At 35.6% G+C, this 20,514-nt stretch overlaps 1 protein-coding gene across 1 annotated transcript in view; it reads right to left on the reverse strand.

Annotated features, from left to right (window-relative positions):
* Positions 1 to 20,514, reverse strand: part of LOC148947527 (uncharacterized) — a 164,956-nt gene that overhangs the window by 28,468 nt on the left and 115,974 nt on the right. The window contains exons 6-7 of the mRNA XM_089096132.1: positions 18,432 to 18,559; positions 4,749 to 4,867 (exon numbers count right to left, since the gene is read on the reverse strand). Of these exons, the coding sequence (XP_088952258.1) occupies positions 4,749 to 4,867; positions 18,432 to 18,559 (247 nt within the window). The remainder of the gene's footprint in view (positions 1 to 4,748; positions 4,868 to 18,431; positions 18,560 to 20,514) is intronic.

The raw sequence follows: 20,514 nt of genomic DNA on the forward strand, positions 1-20,514 counted from the left end.
CGCAAATTGCTTTTCTTACAACATCGATGTTTTAATAGACATTCTAAACGCATGATATGATAGCTTAATCTAAAAAACAATGAACACATAACAATGTAATATTTTTAATGAAATAATGTTATGTAGAATATTAATACAAAAAATATATTATGATACATTATTAATATCTATGATTAACTTTGTACATTTTGAATCTGTTCCATAAAATGGTTCACCATGTTGTGTCTTGATACTATAGCTATTGTCTTCTCTTAGTTCGTAATCAGAAGAATGATCATTATTCCATTTTGACTCATACACAATTTTTATAGGTGTGTCATCGACAGGCTCAATATGCTTTTCGTCTTTGGTATTATTTGATTCATTAACTGTTTGATCAATGGCAGTAACGTTTGCTGGTACTTTTTTTTTCATCGATTCATCTTTATATTCCTTAGTAATATTTTCTGACAATGTCCTTTTTATTTTTCTAGCAATTTCACTGTCTATTATCACACTATTTTTACACAGGTAACAGTTCCGGCACGTAGAAAGGATATGGTTTATGATATTAGTAGAAGAGTAGGCCTTTCTGTTCGTCTTTGCTTTCATTTGAATGCCAATACCCGAAAGCTGACGATAGGGTTTAACAATGGGTAACATGTTACCACAAGCACTAGCAAGAAGATGCCCCTCTTTATCACCTATTATTTTTATGTTGGCATTCTCTTTGAGTGCAATCATCTCCGGAGATCTCAATCTCGCATATCCACCATCATAAGAGTTGAATTTTTTTTGGTACTCCAAAGATATTCAGTTCCTCACTGCCATGACAATGCATGCATACGTTTCCGATAGTATTACAACTTGAACTTATTTCATAGTTTAAATACTTTTCCTTGTCAGAATTCAATGCTACAATAACACTAGCATGTGAACACATTTCTAATAGGGGGTCATCCACATGTTTAATATGCACTTCATCTTTGCTATTATTTGGTTCATTAATTGTTTGATTAATGGTAGTGACGTTTGCTGGCACTTTGTTTTTTATTGATTCATCTTTATATTTCTTAGTGATATTTTCTGCCATTGCCCTTTTTATTTTTCCGGCAATTTCACTGTCTATTACAACATTATTTTTACAAAGGTAACAGTTTCGGCACGTCGACAAGATATGGTTTATGATATTAGTAGAAGAGTATGCATGTCTTCTTTTGATTTTCCGTTGGATGCTAATACCCGAAAGTTGACGATGGGGTGTAACAAAAGGTAGCATGTTACCACAAGCACTGGCAAGAAGATGTCCCTCTTCATCAACTATTATTTTTATGTTGGTATTTTCTTTGAGTGCTATCAACTCTGGATATCTCACTCTTGCATATCCACCATAAGAAGAGTTGAATTTTTTTGGTACTCCAAAGAAATTAAATTCCTTACTGTCATGACAATGCACACATACATTTCCAAAAGTGCTACCATTTTTACTTGTTTCATAGTTTAAATACTTCTCCTTGTCAGCATTCAATGCTACAATAACATTGACATGTGAACACACTTTATTAAAATGCTCCATCTTCACTTTTTTAAAAGATATGACTTATATGTTTATCGTTCCACTGCGTAAAAAATATCGTTCCATTATGTTTATCGTTCCACTGCGTCTGACCCCCCCCCCCCCGAAATTTTGTTTTTAAATAGCCAACATTTAAAAACATTACAAGACTTAAAAACTAAATTAGATAGGAAGGCCGTATCCAGGAATAAAAATCCGGAGAGGTAGAGCTAGGTCAACTCGAGATGTCATTCTATCATCATTAACCATTTTCATAGATTTATGTTGCCCCAAATTTATAACAAATTGCCTGAGTTAATAAGCCCTCGTTAGACTCTATTTTAATGCAAAAAAATTTAACGCCAATTAAGCTATTGAATACCTTTTACCAATGTTTCTTGTAGGCTTCAAATCTATTAAGTATCTGAGCATATTCTTCGTATTGTTGATGCAAGCATCCCATTCCTCATTCGTTAATTACCCGTGAGGCATTCTTAACCAACGCAATACCTTTTCGCAAATACCTTTCCGCAAAAAATTCACAAATAGAGTTATTTTTAAGTCACAATTTTAAACTTAAAACCATTCTAACTATAGCATCCCATTCCTCATTCTTTAATTACCCCTTACGCTTTCTTAACCATCGGAAGTTTAATTTGGTTATTGAACTTAGAAGTAATTACCCTTTTCAAAAACATTAGTTGTTCTATTAATGAACCCGTGAAACGAAACAAGTCTGATCGCATCACACAATCTCGCTCCTATTTCCAAAACGTGAGTGTTGCCTTAGAAACCCGTCTGGTAACTCATGTATCGTTCATAGTAATAGCTGACTGTCAGTCAATGCACTGGTTAGACTACTTCTTATGAAATTCATTGTATATTTTTATAGGTTTAATATTCCCTATATATCTCTGTCCTTGGTAAGTTAATGCACTGGTTAGACTACTTTTTATGAAATTCATTTGTATATTTTTGTAGGTTTGATATTTTCTATATAGATACTACTCGTACATGAATAATTAAAACGGAATTTATAAATTAATTTTACTTTTTTGGCTCAATGGCTTTCTTGAAATTTTGTTCTGACGTAACTTACGAATTAACTTACGTAACGAACTTCCATGTCCGTATGCCTTATTACGTATATTAGGGACTTTGCCCACTAGTCGATACCGTGCTCTTTACGCTAAAATTTGAATTTTGTTCGAAACAAAAACCCCTGAATCACAAATGCCGGTTAATTAGAATAGAACGCTCTTTTGAAAGTAAAAAAAATAACTTGCGTAAAGGGTGAGGTATTGACTAAGGGGTGAACCCCCTCATATACGTAATAATTTCTGTTTGTTTTAAGTTTTAATGTTGCTCCTTATTTTCAGTTGAAAAAACTAGTTTTTTTTATTTAATTTCTGATCGTGTTTAAAATAATGCTGGGAAATCCGGCGCCCCCTTTATAGAAATATCCCTTCCCCCAAAGAAACATCCTCCACGGAAGGATCCTCAATCGTAACCTCCTCCTTTGACACCCCCCCCCCCCCCTATCATTAAAAATCCCTCTTGAAACGTCTTTATACTTCCCATTAACCAGTACTATATGTAAACAATGGACAAAATACATAATTTCCAGCCCTTCCCTTAGCAATTTTGGGAGACTAAGTCATCCTCAAAGGTATATCTATTAGAATTTCGACTATGCTGAACAAAATAGATATCTCAAAATTTTGATTGGGTGACTTTGGGAAAAAAAATGAGCATGGGAGGGAGCCAAGTCACCCTTCAATTTTTTTGGTTACTTAAAAAAGCACTACAACTTTTAATTTCCGTTCAAATGAGCCCTCTTACGATATTCTAGGACTACTGGATCGATAAGATCACCCCTGGGAAAATTAAAAAAAACAAAAATAAACAAACAAACAAACAAATAAACACGCATCCATGATCTTTCTTCTGACAAAAAATACACAAAATTCCACATTTTTGCAGATAGGAGTTTCAGACTTCCGCAGTAAAGTTTTCTGATAAGCTGAATCCGATGGTGTGATTTTCATAAAAGATCTATGACTTTTTTGGGTTGTTTCCTTCTTTTATCAAAAACAAGGCAAATTTTTTCAGGCGCGTAACATTTGATGGTTAATAAATGAAACTTATACATTTGAAATCAGCATAAAAATCTGATTCTATTGATGTACCTATGAGTATCAAAATTCCCTTTTTTAGAATTTCGGTTACTATTGATTCGGGTCGCTCCTTACTTACAGTTCGTTACCACGAACTGTTTGATTAGCTTTTGCATAACAATAGTTCAAAAATAAAAATCACCCCCTGAAGAAAGAACTTCCCTTAGACGGGAGGTAGGTGTATCTGAGTTGCACATTGTTTTTTTTTAAGGATGTGATATCCCAATTTATAAAATTAAGGGGTCTACTCGAAAAAATTTCCTCCTGGGTTACTCACTCGCTCTTTCGATTTGGTTATATTAAGTGGATGAGAGTGACCTTTAGATACACACTTCTACAATAACGATAGCTGCCACCCCTTAGAATCCAGATCTCACGCAAAGTCCACATATATCCTTCCAAGTGAAAGAACGTAATGGGATAAATTCTCCTTCGTATTGATTTGAAGGACTTCTCACGAAAAGTTGGAGAATGTGGCTCCAAAAGTGTGAAAGTTTATGGTTCTTATGGCCTACAATGCAGAATGGGTAGAAAATATTAATCAATATTTCTTTACTAAATTTTTGGGTTGTAAATAGGTATACGTGATTTGAGGGCATTTAGACCCATTCCAAAATCTTTCTCTTTGGTAAAATGAATGATATTTAGCTATATTTTCAATTTAGTAAATTTTGTTTTTTGAGTTGGTAGAACTGGCCATGTCACCTTAAGTAACAGTTTCTCCTTACGTATATGGAAGTCGTGCTTCATTATTGAATAGCTTCAAGAAAATGGGCACGTGGTGCATTTTGTAGTCTATATTTGCTCTCTCTTTTAGTACTTTTTTTCACGGATTGTTCATACTTTTTCTAAATCAGTGATGATTCTAGCAGGCTGGATGAGTTAAATTACCTCTGACCAGCTATAGTTTACTGTCATGAACTTTTCTCGCAAGATTCATCTTTTGAGAAGAAACATAAAAACTTAATGTAACTCTATACAAATCCAAAAGCACTGTATTTATCCCTGTTCCGAAGACAACTTTGAATATCCCTTACCTTCTAAGCTTCCTTGAAGCCAGCGACTTTCATAATTGGCAATGTCTATTGCTGCCAGTACAATAAGCCCGATGGCCACAATGAGTGGCAAAATGTTAAACGCTAGGTTTGATAATTTCCTGTAAGAAAAGTAATAAAGGGAGAATTAAAGATTAAAAAGGGTTAAATAATAAATGATAAAAAACTAAGTTTCAACAGAAGACAGTCAATTTTATCATAAGCAGCGAAATAGCACTGCCTAAGTAAAGAACGATGTTGGCACAATGTATAATTTTTTTTTTTTTTTTTTTTTTTGGTTTCTTATTCTTAGACCAGGGCACTTCGTATCGAAGAAATTTTAAAAGAAAATTCGAAAAGGGCTCATTTGATTGTAAATTGAAGTGGTTTGTTCCCTTTTTAATAGCCCAAAGGGATTGGAAGGCAACTAACATTCCTTCCACTCCAACCGTTTCCCAAAAGGTTCCCAAGGTTCACATCTAATCGAAATTTTTAGATAGCCATTTTTTTCAGCGTAGTTGATCTCCAGATAGAAATTATAATTTTGAGGAGGACACTCCCCCACAGCCCTCAGGGCAAGGGTTTTAAGGGTTGATTCGATTGAAAATTCAAAGAGCTAGTGCCCTTTTTAATAGTCTAAAGTGATTGGAGGGCAACTAACGCTCCTCTAACACCCACCTATTCCCCAAACACTTACAATCAAAATTTTGAGATAGCCATTTTGTTGAACGTCGTTGAAAGTTCTAGAAATTAGGCATCTGAGGATGGCAACCCCCCCCCCCCCACAGCCCTCAGAGTAAGGGCTGTAGGTTATTTCCTGGGGGCATATAAGGTTCTTATAGAAATCGTTGTCGTAGAAACTTCAAAAAGGGCTCATTGGATTGGAAATTGAAATGGCCAGTGCTCTTTTTAATAGTTGAAAGTGATTGGAGGGCAACTAAACCCCCTCTCACGCCCACCTTTTCCCCAAACACATCCAATCAAAATTTTGAGATAGCTATTTTATTCAACGTAGTTGAATTTCCTGAAATTATATTTTGAGCAGGACACTCCCCCACAGCCCTCAGGGCAAGGGTTATAAGTTATGCCCTAGGGGAATATAAGGTTTTTATTGAAAGCTTTGTCATAGAAACTTGAAAAGGGCTCATTTGATTGGAAGTTCAAAGGGCTAGTGCTCCTTTTAAGAGTAGAAAGTGATTTGAGGTCAACTAACCCCCCCCTCTCACGCCCTCCTTTTCCCCAAACACATCTAACCAAAATTTATGAATAGCAATTTTGTTCAACGCAGTTGAAAGTATGAGAAATTACGTCTTTAAGTATGACAACCCTCCCCCCACAGCCCTCAGGGCCAGGGTTGTAAGTTATGCCCTAGGGGCATATAAAGTTTTTATAGAAAGCAATGTTGTAGAAAATTCAAAAGGGGCTAATTTGATTGGAAATTCATAGGGCTAGTAACTTTTTTAATAGTCAAAAGGGATTGGAGGGAAACTAACACCCATCTCACGCCCACTAATTCCCCAAACACATCCAATCGAAATGTTGGTATAGCTATTTTGTTCAACGTAGTTGAAAGTTCTGGAAATTAGGTCTTTGAGGATGATATTGGGGGGGGGGGAGTTACCCTACAATCACTTTTGGCTATTAAAAAGGGCAATGGCCCTTTCAATTTCCAATCGAATGAGCTGTTTTTAAAGTCTCTATGACAATAAATGGTTATCTCAAAATTTCTATAAGATGCATTTCGGAAGAACCAGAGGTAGGGGGGGGTATCCAGCCACCGATCACTCTGAATATTAAAAAGGGCACTAGAACTTCTGATCACCAATCCAATGAGCCCCCTCCGAAGTTTTGTACGATCATCCTTTCTATAAGTACCTTATATGCACCTAGGGCTTAGCTTAGAACCCTTTCCCTGAGGGCTGGGGGGGGATTGTCCTCCTCAAACACATAATTTCCGAACCTTTCAATTACGTTGAACAAAATGGTTATTTAAAAATATTGATTAAATGTGTTTGGGGAAATGGTGAACGTGGGAGGGGGGTTTGTTGCCCTCAAATCACTTTCGACTATTAAAAAGGGCACTGGCCCTTTCAATTTCCAGTCGAATAAGCTGTTTCCAAAATTTCTACTACAACAAATAACCATATAAAAATTTCAATCATATGCATTTAGGTAAAATACAAGGTGTTGGGGTGGGTGGGTTATCTACCCTCCGATCACTCTGAGTCTTAAAAAGGGCACTAGAAGAACTTTCTAGAAGTTCTAGAAAGGGCACTTCGAAGGGGGCCCATTGGATTGGTAATCAGTTCTTCTAGTGCCCTTTTTAAGACTCAGAGTGATCGGAGGGTAGATAACCCACCCACCCCAACACCTTGTATTTGAGGACAATCCCCCCCAGCCCTCAGGGAAAGGGTTCTAAGCTAAGCCCTGGGTGCATATAAGGTACTTATAGAAAGGATGATCGTATAAACTTCGGAGGGGGCTCGTTGGATTGGTAATCAGAAGTTCTAGTGCCCTTTTTAACATTCAGAGTGGTCGGTGGGTGGATACCCCCCCCCCCTACCTCTGGTTCTTCCGAAATGCATCTTATAGAAATTTTGAGATAACCATTTATTGTCATAGAGACTTTAAAAACAGCTCATTCGATTGGAAATTGAAAGGGCCATTGCCCTTTTTAATAGCCGAAAATGATTGTAGGGTAACTCCCCCCCCCCCACACCTCATATTTTCTGAAATGCATCGGGAAAAAAATTTTAGATGGCCATTTGTTGTTGTAGAAACTTCAAAAAAGGATCATTTGATTGGAAAATTGAAAGGACTAGTGCCCTTTTTTTTCTTTTTTTTTGAAATTGAAAGGACTTTGAGATAACCATTTCATTCAGCGTAGTTGAAAGTTCTGGAAATTATGTCTTTGACAACCCCCATACCTTCTAAAGACCAGAACATAACTTGCATTTCACTGAAAACAAAATACATTTAAAAAATTTTCACTTTGTTTATACTTGTTTAAAATGTTTTTACTAGATGTATGAAGGGGAAGTCCTACCCCTTGCACTCCAATTACAGCGCGAGTGTCTGGTGCCCTTTTTAAGAGTAACAAGATATGGGAGGGGAAGCAGCCCATCTCTCAAGCCAATTCATTTTCCAAACACATCCAGTCAAAATTTTGAGAAAGCCATTTTGTTCAGCACAGTAGAACAGTCCAGCAACTATGTACTTACGGATTTTGGGCATTTCAACCCCCACAATTATGGAATTGGTCCATTATGCTTTAAAACTAAATGTTACTTTAAAATAAATCAAAAGGCATTGTGTTTATGGTTGCCAATAAGTTACCTCAGCAATATATCAAGAATGACTGGGGGTATTAAGTTGAAACTTAAATAAATAAAAAGAGTATATGTGTATCCAGGTTGTCAAAGAGCATAGACAGAAGAGCAAAGAGAAAAGAGCATAGATTAAGTTTTATTTTTCAAGTCAACTTCAGCAGCTATTAAATTAAATAAAAAATTATACTGTTTGTGTAAGGATTAAAAATGTTTGAAAAAGTTTCTGCAAAATACAAATAGCAACCCATACTATGGATTTTTATAGAAAAAAAAAACTAAAAAGATACACAATATCATTTTTCTTATGAAAAAGACTATGTCAATAAAAAACGAACATTAATTACTTTAAAAAACTTTTTCCACAAAACAAGTTTTTCAAAGAAAAGTAAAGAGCTCCATTAAGCTAAGAATGAGCAAAAATAAAGTCAAATAATATTCCAAGCGTAAAACTACCAAAATTCACTATCAATAAATAAATGAAACTCCAAACGAATAGAAATTATTACAAATAGCCGAGTCAAACTCAAAACGAGCAAAAATTAACATGTGTAGGGCTGAAAACCCCCATGTCTTCTCAAGATCAGAACACAATTTACGCTTGGCTGAAAACAAGATACGTTTGAAATGTTTTCACAATTCCCATTTTCATAAATAAAAAATGATCAAAACCTTAAGGAACAGATGTCAGTATGTGTCAATTAAACTGACAGTCCTCGGTCAGTTGTTTTTTGTTTTCTTTTGAGTAAAGCGCAAATTGTGTTCTGGTCTTGAGAAGGCATGGGGGTTATCAGCCTGGACTAATGGTAATTTTTGCTCGTTTTGAGTTTGATTTGGCTATGTATTGTAATTTCTGTTCGTTTTGAGTTTTATTTATTTATTGATGGTGATTTGCAGTAGTTTTGCGCTTGGAAGATTAGTTGACTTAATTTTTGCTCATTCTTGGCTTAATGGAGCTCTTTAATTTCTTTGAACAACTTGTCCCGTGGAAAAAGTTTTTAAAATTAATCAAGGAAAGGTTGAAGTGAATGACACCAAAAGCCTGAGTCAAAATGAATTCTGGCTAATATTTCTGATGAAAACAAAAATTTTCAGTTTTCCTAAGAAATAAATACAAAAAACTTCGTTTAAATACTTTGATTGAAGAATCCCAATGGTTTCTTTTTACAAATGCGAATATACATAACTTATGTTTATTTTAAACACAAGTCTGACGGATAGATAAACACACATATAATTTTGATCTAAAACAAAATCAAAACAAAAAATCATCAACACGGAGCTGTGATTAGTAGTAATGAAGACACCTGATGTTTCTAATTTTCCTTTTATTTTATTAGACTAGAATCCTTTAATTAAACAAAGCAATAAACCAAGTTTTAATTTTGTTCTGCTGTATGTTCCGCTGTAATTTTGTTCTGTGTTAATTTTATTCACAGTCCTTTTAGCAATTAAAATGACTTGTTTGCGGTCAAAACCTTGTTCAATAGACAAATCTGAAAGTACAGAAGCAGTCTTTTGATCTATAATTTAGTGAGCAAAATCAGGAACATTTTGTTTCCAAACGACGAATTTGCACCAAATAAAAACAGGCCACCAGCTAAGGTTAGGTGGGAACTCCAAGAGTTTTCTCATGTTTGTGGAACCAGTGATATCTGAAATTCCACCAACACCCCATGTACCATCGTTATGAGGGAATATAAAAAACTAAATTGGCTCTTCTATCAACTTCTCTCCATTTATTGTAAACGTATGTTCAATCCATAGACCTCCTCCATTTGGAAGCTCAATTATCAAATTACTTGGATAGACAAGGTGCCGTTTCTCAACAGCCAGTTTGACAATGATTTCGTCAGAATACTAGACATATCCAAAATAATTGACTTTGTTCACAAACTCAGATCGAACTACTTGTAAAGCCTTCTCAAAATGGTCTTCTTTGTTAATATGTCCAGATTCCAGCCAATTGGGAGTATAGCCATCCACTCGAGCGCTCAAGCTTGTTGTAATTCTATATCTTGGAGGCTCATTGTGGCAGACAATACCATCACCAAAGGTGTCTATTTATAAGCGTTCTTAAATAGTACAGTCATCTTAGGCTCCTTTGGGCATTTCAAAACTTGGCTTGGAATTTACTTTCCATAATGATGATAAACTAATCCATCACTGGAAAGTTTTATTGTTGACTTAATATCAGGATTCAAAGAGCATACTGTTAATAACTTTTTATGATTATCATATTTAATTTTTGGATGATTTTATATTTCTCCTACACCAACGAGGGGTGCCTGAATCAATCCATTTGCTATCCTTGCATTTTCTACCGAAACTAAAAAAACTTTGCATCTGCATATTCTGGTAGGATCTTCAGCGTTACTACAGCTAGCACATCATCACAATGAAATTTGTCATCAGATCTTTCAATAGGCTTACGAAGTGCCATCATGGATTTTTTCCAGGTTTTTAAGAAATGGGAGAAGCTGTATTTAGCAGAATATATGCAAATAAGAGAGATTACTGTAATAGTAGAATTGAATAAGCAATAAGAGATTTGAAGATTATTGTTTGAAGATTTGGTGGTATTCATTGCTTTAAATTTTTTTCAGTAACTTTCAAGAGCATTAGAACTGATATAGTTGAAATTTCTAGTATAATTTTGTTTTGAAAGCAAATTTTTAGGAATTTCGAAAAAGAGCCTGAACCCTCGAAGATGGTGTTGGATCAAAGCAAAAAGTACACCATTAAATTTTAACTATTGAAACCCCCATTAAGGGAACTGAAAACCTCTCACCTTGAACAACAAGGAAAATCACTTTTTTGGCATGGGTAGCAGTGATGGGTCCGATTATTTTCTCTTTACTTTTCTTATTTTTCCCTTGTTACTAGCGGGACACTGGAACATTATAAAGAGTGATTTAAGGGCTTATTTACAGACAACCTCTCAACTTTCGATCGAATTATCATCCTCCAGAGTTTCTGCGACCACCCATTTAATAAAAGCCTGATACGCACCTGAGGCATAACTTACAACCCTTACCCTAGGCTCTTGGGGTTGTGTCAACCCCAAAGGCATTGTTATATTGTCATTGGACTATTTTCAACAAAATTGCAATCTCAAAAGTTTGATCGAATGCATTTGGAAAAAAGGCGTGGGGGGGGGGGCTACTTCCCTAGTGATCACTTTGGACTCTTTAAAAAGGACCAGAAATTTCAATTTCCAATTAAATGAGCCATCTTTATAGCTTATGCCGCCAGCTTTTCCATTCATCTTTATGTTTCCTCAGGGTATAGTTTAAAACCCTTGACCCGAAGATCTGAGGGGAAGTGTCAACCCCAGAAGCATGGTTATATAATCTTTGGACTATTTTGAACAAAATGGCTATCTCAAAATTTTTATCAGATGTATTGGGGAAAAGAGGGCGTGGGGGTATGTTGTCATTTCATCACTATCTAAACATAAAATAGGAACTAAAACTTTCAATTTTTAATCAAATGAGGCTCCTTTAAAGTTTATACGACCACCGTTCCCATAAAAACCTTATATATCCCACAGTTATAGCTTACAAACCTTTCACCCGGGCTCTAGGGGTCTTTGTCAACCCCAGAGGCATTATTACATGATACATGGACTATTTTTAACAAAATGACTATCTAAAAATATCGAGCGGATGCATTTTGAGAAAAGAGGCAATGGAGGGGGTCTATTTGCCCTTCAATCACTTTTGACTCTTAAAAATGGAGCTAGAGCTTCTGATTCCCATTCGAATGAACCCCCTCCGAAGTTTATATGACCACCTCTTCCATATGAATTGCCTCTGGGAAAAAAATAAATCCTTGACTCCTTATTGCCTTTACCACTATAGGCAACAATACAGTACTGCCTCTGAAAAACAATATATAAAAACATTATGCAATGTGCAACTTACTTAACGTACAGTCCTTGCACCGTCGACTAGGGGTTGTCAAACCCGCAGGCATAGTTATTTGACCTTTCGATAATTTTGAATAAAATGAAACTTTAAATCTTAAATTTTTTATCCGATGCATTCGGACAAAATAAAGGTGTTGGAGGTGGTTGCACACTGATCACTTTTGAATCTTAAAAAGGGCACTGGAACTTCTCGATCACAATTAAATGAATTCCCTTCAAAGTTTATGCGACAACCCCTTAAATAAGAACCTTATATCTTAACAATGGGCTCCAACTATATTCTTCCAAGTGAAGGAATGTAAGGGGATAAGTCCTCCTCCGAATTGATTTGAAGGACCTCTAAAAAAAAGTTGAAGAATTTGGTTCTAAAAGTATAAGAGTTTACGGATCTCTAGCTATTCCATAGTTTAGCCATGTAGTGTAGTTTGGGCAGATATTTTAATTAATTTTTCCTTTATGTTCTTTTTCAGTCGTAACCACGTAGGCCCATTCGTGAAATTAGGGCAATCAGACACGGTTCGAAATATTTTGTTTTGACAAATATCTGATTATTCCCCTTATTTTATCCTCAGATAATATGAACGTCATCTAAACGTCACAAAACGTCACGAAAACTCATTTGGGGTTTTAATAGCCCAAGAAAGTCTTGTTTTAATAGCCCAAGAAAGTCACTTTTATCCTCAGATCATAGAAAAATCGTCTAAACGTCACAAAACATCGCCAAAATTCAAATGGGATTAAAATAACCCAAGAAAGTCTTGAAATGGGTAAAATAAAGCTGCTGAACCCATTGGTCATCTCACTTTTATCCTCATATCACGAAAACGTCGCCTAAACGTCAAAAAGTATCCCCCAAATTCAAATTTAAATTGTTTATGCAAAACGACTTGTTTCATCCTTGTTTCAAAAGGAGAAAAGCAGTGTTGATTCATTCGCGATGAACCACTTTGTCTTGAGGCAACGACCACTGTCAGACCCAATTCCTCAAAATGACGTCAAAATATTCCATCAAAAGTGAGAACTTGCTGCAAATACACCGATGAAGAGCAAGTTGGATGCCACGATGAGGAACAGATACCTATTTTCTAGTCTCTATATTGCTACCCAATTCAGATCTACTGACCTGACAACCTTCTTCTCCCTCGAAAATCATATGTTTTATCTGGCGCTTTCAAGTGAAGGTGAAGTCCGAAACAGCTCAAAACCTTATCTCATTCCACTGCTGCTTGAAGATATAGAAACATGTTTGGCGTTGCCAATATCTATTTTAGCTCTGTTTAGTTCGCAGTGGATTTTGAATGACGCAGTCATCGTACATATGTTGACCCCCGGTGAAGCCAAAACTTTTGGTGATTACGCAGTCGAAATATTCATTCCGTATGTTCGATCTCACCTCATGCAATATAAGAGACTTGATGTCATCTCGGACCTGTTTATGCATGATAGCCTGAAATCTGGGACAAGAACAAAGTTCGGAACAGGGATCTGAACTTGGGTTCCGCTCACAACAAGAATACCCCAGAAGTTAAAATGGAAAGACCTCTTGTTGGTTGATGGGATTAAGCAAGAGCTGTTTTACTTCCCTTCTGAAACTTTTTGGAAAAAATAGACGCATTGTCCTACACGCAAAGGTAGGCAGTGGTAATGGGTACAAGTTCCTGTTGGTTCAGTCGGTAGACAAAGATGTTCTCGTTTTGTTGTTTTCAATTTTTTGCGATTTAAATGCCGAGGAATTATGTATGTTCTTTGGAGTTCTTACGAGCGGCAAGTTAATTCCGATACACTGCATCACTGTGAATCTTGGGACTTCAAAATGTAAATCTCTGCCAATGTTCGATACCTTTGCTACGACATCACTTTTTCATTTGTAAACTTTAGCCGTGCTACAGTCTGGAATCTATCACACATCTATCGTGAGATATCATCATCGATGATTGGTGTAACCGAAAGTGACAATGACATTGACAAGGACGTTGCTGTTGAGCTCGAACGATTTGTAATCCTTCTGTATGACCGCACGAGCTGTGATGCTGATATCAATGAGGCTCGTAAATATCTGTTTAGCCAAGGCAAGTCGGTGTAACGAATTCCTCCAACGAGAGCAGCAACGCTTCGGCATATTCAACATGCTACATTTTAAGCCAAAATCTAGAATCAGTCTTTAAGAAGTAATCCATTCAAACTCAATCCTTCAGAATGGGGATGAAAACGAAACAGAGGAGGAAAATGAATTTCACATTGGAGTGTAACTAGAGGTGTTCTGCCTACAAGGAGGTGGGCGATTGCAATTGTAAAATGGGTGTGTTCAAAATTGCAAAAGTTTAGCAGCAAATCTGCCATGCACCGCCAGATGTAAATTTAGTGGAACATGTCATCGTGCTTAAAAAAGTTATTAATGTGTTTATCTAATTATTCAAAAGCTATTGTTTCCTACAAAATCTCAATCGAACTGAAGCTTCGTTTTCAAGTGATTAGTAATATCATTGTTGCTAATTACGGTAAATCTCACAAGGTGTCTAAGATATCACTTTGTTATATCCCCGTTTATATATGAAAAGTCAACTTGAAACATGAAAAATTGAAAATCAGTTTGATTGTAATAAAAATATTGATTCATTTACCCAATTTCTTTCCTGTAGCCTACAGTGACGAAAACTATTCGTTACTTGGCGTTTTCGGCAAAGTAACGTTCCACAATATTCTGAAATGGAATTTTAATTCTTGGGAATCAGTCTGCAGAGTCGATGCTCTGCTTCTTATTTAAAAAAAAATTAACTCCTGTTTCTTTGCATAAACACAACTGTTTGGGATATAATTTTAGTTCTTGGAATCAGTTTGTACAGTCGATGTCCAACTTTTATTTGTTTTTTACGCATATTCCATCGTCAGAGCCTCGCACTACCTAATATGACCTTCTGATAACGTTGCAATTTTTAAAAAAACTGAGATCCGTAATCCTAATTTCTGGCTTCTAATACGATGCTCAAATCGCCAGTGCAACCCGAACCCCATTTCTTGGCAGTACGATCAGAAGCTCATTTTTACCCATTCAAGACTCTCCTGCGCTATCTAAACCCTTTTTTTTTAGCATAAACAACGTTATACAGCTTTTTGAGGACGTTCTTGTCGCCTAATTTGTTTTCTCCCATTTTAGAAATGTTGAGCATAGTTGAGGCCTCATCCAAGACTTCCGATATTTCGGCAAATTTTTACCTACTGCGAGCTCAGCAGCATTTTTCTTACCCACTTTAAGACTTTTGGGGGCTATTAAAACCCCATTTGAATTTTTGCAAGGTTCTTTGACGTTTAGAAGGCGTTCTTAAGATCTGAGGATAAAAGTAAGACGACCAGGGAGTTCAACAGTCTTTTTTATCCATTTCAAAACTTTCTTGGGCTATTAAAACCCATTTGACAATTTTGCGACGTTATACGACGTTTTGACGACGTTCTAGTCATCGAATTTTGTGCCTCCAGTTCCAGAATTGTGAAAGTGCATGTTCACCAGCTTTCACACTTTCTTGAAAAAATGCACGATTTTTTTACTTAGCCGCTCCACTATGGTGGCCAGACTTCACTATCGAATAACTTCAAGAAAATGCGTTTGCGGCAGCTTTAGCAATCTATATTTAGTCTCTTTTTCTATCTATATAACTGCTTTCAGGCTGATGTCTATTGTAGCATATTTGCAGCAGGTAGGTTAGAGCCCAATGGCCACAATGAGTGGCAAAAGGTTGAATGCTAGATTTAATATTTTCCTTTAAGAAAGGGAATATTGGGAGTATGAAAGAAAAAAAGGTTTAAAAAGGCGTAAGGCTATGTTCTGATAGAAGATGGTCAATTTTATCAAGGAAAGGTTGAAGTGAATGGCACCAAAGGACCGAGCCATGATTCAAAGTTGAAGTGAATTCCGGCTAATATCTCTTATGAAAATGAAAATTCTCAGTTTTCCAAACAACTATATTAACAAGAATCATTTAAATATTTTGATTGTAGATTTGCAGTAGTTCTTTTTTTTACCAGTGTGTAAACATAAAGCTTTTATTTACTTTAAACACAAGTCTGGCGGATGGAGAAACACATTTACAACTTTGATTCAGAACAGAATTTAACAAAATATTCACTGACACGGAGGCGTGATAAGTAGTAACGAGAGATCCAGTTCCGCTCTGTAGGAATCCCTAGTAGATCCTTTAATAAGGGTTCTAGCCACTCTATAAGTCAGCTTGTGGCCTTGGAAAGCCTTGGAAAACAGCCAATCGGACTTTTCCGGATGGAACTGGATCCTCCATTACTACTGTTATTTTTAAAAGGCGATGTTAAAAGATGACAAAGGGAAATTTATCGTTAAAAAAAAGGACTCCTGGTACCCAGGTTTGTGCTTCCTTGCAACTAAACTCACGATAATAGACAACTAATATTGGATCTAAGGCTATCTCAAGTTAGGATAGCGTATGCTATTCTGAAATCTAAAATCCTATATTTACACAATTTAAAAATTGAAATGTGATCTTCAAAACAAAATGTTTGAATTGTTGTTTAAAGCAGCCAAAAGTATTGTGTTTTATCTTTTAAATACTGTTTAATTGTGTTTTTCTCTCATCATATATTCGTGTTTATGGTCCCTTACACTACCTCAAAACATAAATCAACTTAGACTTATTTAGATACCACTGAATTCTTACAAGTATACCATAAATCAAGAGGACTAGTTTTGTGGTAATAAAAATTGTTAGAATGAGCGAGCAGCAGGTGGAAGGAGCTGTTGCTTGGAAGGGTTGTTGCGACTAGGAACAGGGCAAGAAATTTTTGTTCTCTCTCTCTTTCTTTTCTTCTTTTATTAAATTCGATTCCTATGCTTAAGGGGTCACTCCAAGCAATCGAAACCTTAAGGAGTGTTAATTCTTCAGTTGAATCGCTATTTTTTAGTGTTTTCTTTTGTGGTTTTTGTTGTAGTTTGTTTCCTTGAATGAAACTCGTTATTAAATTTTAAAAAAAATCAAATCTCGTTTAGTTTCAATTGAGTTTAGCTTATTTATTATTTAGCTACGAATAAAACTTAAAATATGCACAGAGTCACAACAGAGTTTTGACGAATTGTAATTCTAATAACATTGGTCAAAACAGTTTAGACGACAATTTCTGACATTTTGTAAAATTTTATTTACAACATAGTAACTCTAACCAGAAAGTTTTTTCCATTTTCTACAGCTCCCTGCATCTATAAAAATTTCAATGTTTTCGAAATACCTTGCCCTCCCCCTTATCTTTTGAAAATTCTTATAATTTTATGTTTATGGCTATTGAGCGGAACAGTGGAAGTAGCATGACAATGAATAAATATTCCCATTTATCTTCTCTCTTAAAAAAAAGATTTTATCTAGATTATTGTATTGATCTTTGTGAACATTGATATTAGCAAATAATTTTCTAGCCATCACCTGTATTCTGCGCATGGTAATACGTTCATCTACAGCACTATATTGACTTTAAAAAGTCAGCAAAGTAGCAATCAGCATCTCCAATCTTAGAAACTTGTAAATTTCTCAGTTACAAAAATTAGTAAGCTATTGCCCTGACCAAAGAGTATCGGTAATATATAAGAGTGGAAACTGGCTTTAGTGTCGATAGAAAAAATTATCAAAGCCAACTAGCGTTTGACTTATTTTTCACTTTGTATTTTTCTCAGTGTAATAATAAGAACAAATAATTTAATAGTAAAATTAGGGTTATAATAAGTATCTGATCTCAATTCCTGAAAGAAAAAATTATTAAAGACCTTGAAAAAATATCGAGCTGAACTAGATAGCATTGATAGATTTTTTTTTATCGATACTTTTTCCATCTGATTTTAAATAAAAACTTTACCCAATCGGGTACCAAAGACTCAACTCTAGTGATGTTGCTTTGGGTTCGATTTTATGGAGAAAATGAATTAATTCAAATATGTCCGATTTGGTTTTTGAGCCTTAAAATAAACCAATAAAGACTGGAGCTACCAGAAAAAATGAAATCTACCAGAAGAAATAGTTTTGGTTAAAAAAGCTATAATTGAAGTTTTTGGTTTTCTTTCCCGTTGCACTCAATTTCAGGTAGAACATACATCAGCCATAAAAGCAAAATTATATTTATAGAATTCGATGACTGTAAATAATGCTTTTGCGTAAAATTTTGCTTTTATTAATAATTTAGAATAAATCTGCTTGATCTCTGCAAGTTAAGTGAGAATATTCATAAGCATTTCTGTACATAGGGAGATATTCAAACAGGATACCACCATAATAGAGCGATGTGTACTTACTTTAATGAAGAACACATTCAATGAATACATCCAGTAGCTAAATGTTGTAGATGGGTGGAATATTTTGATTATTTTTCCATCTATAGGTTTTACTGGAATACATATTTAACAGAATTTACAGGAATACTTACATTCCAGCACTTTTTGAGCACAGCGCCATCAGTCCAAACACACTAGACAGTATTCCAACAACGCCATCCCAGAGAGGGGCAAAGGTGATATTAATTAACGTTTCTCGGGTGTAGGTAAAACTAAATACCTGAGGAGGAGGAGAAATTATTAGACTATTCGCGCAAAATCTTAGTTAGATCTTAAAACTGCATTTTCTATTCTTTTTTTTTAGTCTTCAGCTTTAGCTTTGGTATGTAACTCTTCACTTAGTAGTATCCCCACTCTGTTTTTCATGACAGCCCTCCCCCAGATTCCCATGACAGCCCTCTGACGTCACGACATCCCCGGAAATATTCCCTTGACAGCCCTGTTTCCACGACAGCCCTGCCAAGATTCCCGGGATTCTAGGTGTTCCAGTATTTTTCATATGATTAATCCGAGTGTGGTCGGTATAATACACAACTAGTAATAATAGGGAATTCTAAGTGGAGCTCCTAGTCCTTCACACCTTGAAAATGTGGTCACCTAGCAGGCTTCCCGGGATTCTAAGTGTTCTATTAAAGGGAACACAGATGGCAAGATTCCCAGGATTCCAGGTGTTCCAATATTTTTCCTAGCAACCGTCATTTTGTCACGATTCGTACCCAATTTTTGCATATCTATTGTTTTCTTGTATTATCCTCCCTTGGTCCCACCCTAAATAGAAATCACGATTCGTAGTCATTTTTGGCAGGTCTATTGTTTTCTGGAAGACACCCTGGATTCTCAGGATTCCAGGTGTTTAATATTGCTTCAGTACTGTCAAGATTCCCTGGACTCAAGATGTTCTATTAAAGGGAACGCAGCTGGAGAGATTCCCATGACAGCCCCTGTATCAAAGTGTAACATGGATGACCTGATTTTCTGTAACCTCGCGCCAGGACCCATGGGGAGTCCCCGCTTGTAACTTAAAGAAAATGCACACCTTATGTAACGACGGTGCATATCTGACGTAATGACAGTGCACATATAACTCTCACATAATACTTCTTTGACATTTCATTTTTTGTCGAAATGATCAAAACATTTTTTTACTTTTAACTTAATGACGGCGCACACTTTATGTAATGTCAGCACACGTTGCGTAATGACGGCGCACATTTTGTGCAATGACAGTGCTCAAATTACTGTCACAAAATACTTCTTTGACATTTTATTTTTTTCTGAAACGTTGAACGCGTATTTTTTTGTTTGTTTCTATCAAAGCGTTTTTTTTATTCTTTTCAAGGATATTTTTTCTTTAGTTCCTTGTCCTCGCTGGGACTTGAAAGGTCAATTTGCTTCCAATGGAAAAGTGCTGCAAGCATCAGGGCCAACAAGCTATTTCAAACATTCTGCATCGAGAAGTACATTTTTCAAATAACCTATTACATGCAATGCGATTCCCTATGTTTTGTGCACCTGCGACAATTGGCAAGAAGACAAAATACATTTATTTTCAGACATTATTGTTCTTAATGTATTTTTAGCGATAAAAGACAGAAGGTATGTTTAAATTGTGTAAACACCTAGATATTAGAGACGCATCCTAAACCACATATCTAAGGAATTAAGCTTATTGTAAAAAAGAATTTCATTAATAAAAACAAATTTACAATAATATTAAAACAGTGAAAAAGCAGTTAAAAAACACAACAAACAAAAAATAAAACGTAAATAACATGACAAATGAAAAAAAACATGCATGAATAGAAGAAAGGTATGGCTCCTAGTAGGTAATTCCAGGAAAAGTGGGCTTGTTGTTATGTCTTTCTTATAAAAATAGTCCGTCGCTTCGCAAAACTTAATCTTAACTAGTCTAAGAGAGAATTTAATATTTTTTTTTTTTGCTGAATAGAGTCGGAGTTAAACTCGGCATATTGAAAGTACCAGGAATTAGAGTTGAAATCGGTTATAAATTACAAATCTAGTTAAAAGAACCTTTAATACAGGACTCTGAAGTTGGAGTTTTACGCCCTCTCACCTTGGCAATCATTTCCAGAGGCCAAGGTTGATATTAGATGCAAATTTTTAGGCACTATTGAGGTATTTCTGAGAGCTATTAACGAAAATGCCTCAATTCCT

This window comes from Artemia sp. Qi Xiang Cuo, chromosome 10 (assembly GCF_049724085.1).
Source record: "Artemia sp. Qi Xiang Cuo chromosome 10, ASM4972408v1, whole genome shotgun sequence".
NCBI classification, from domain to species: domain Eukaryota; kingdom Metazoa; phylum Arthropoda; class Branchiopoda; order Anostraca; family Artemiidae; genus Artemia; species Artemia sp. Qi Xiang Cuo.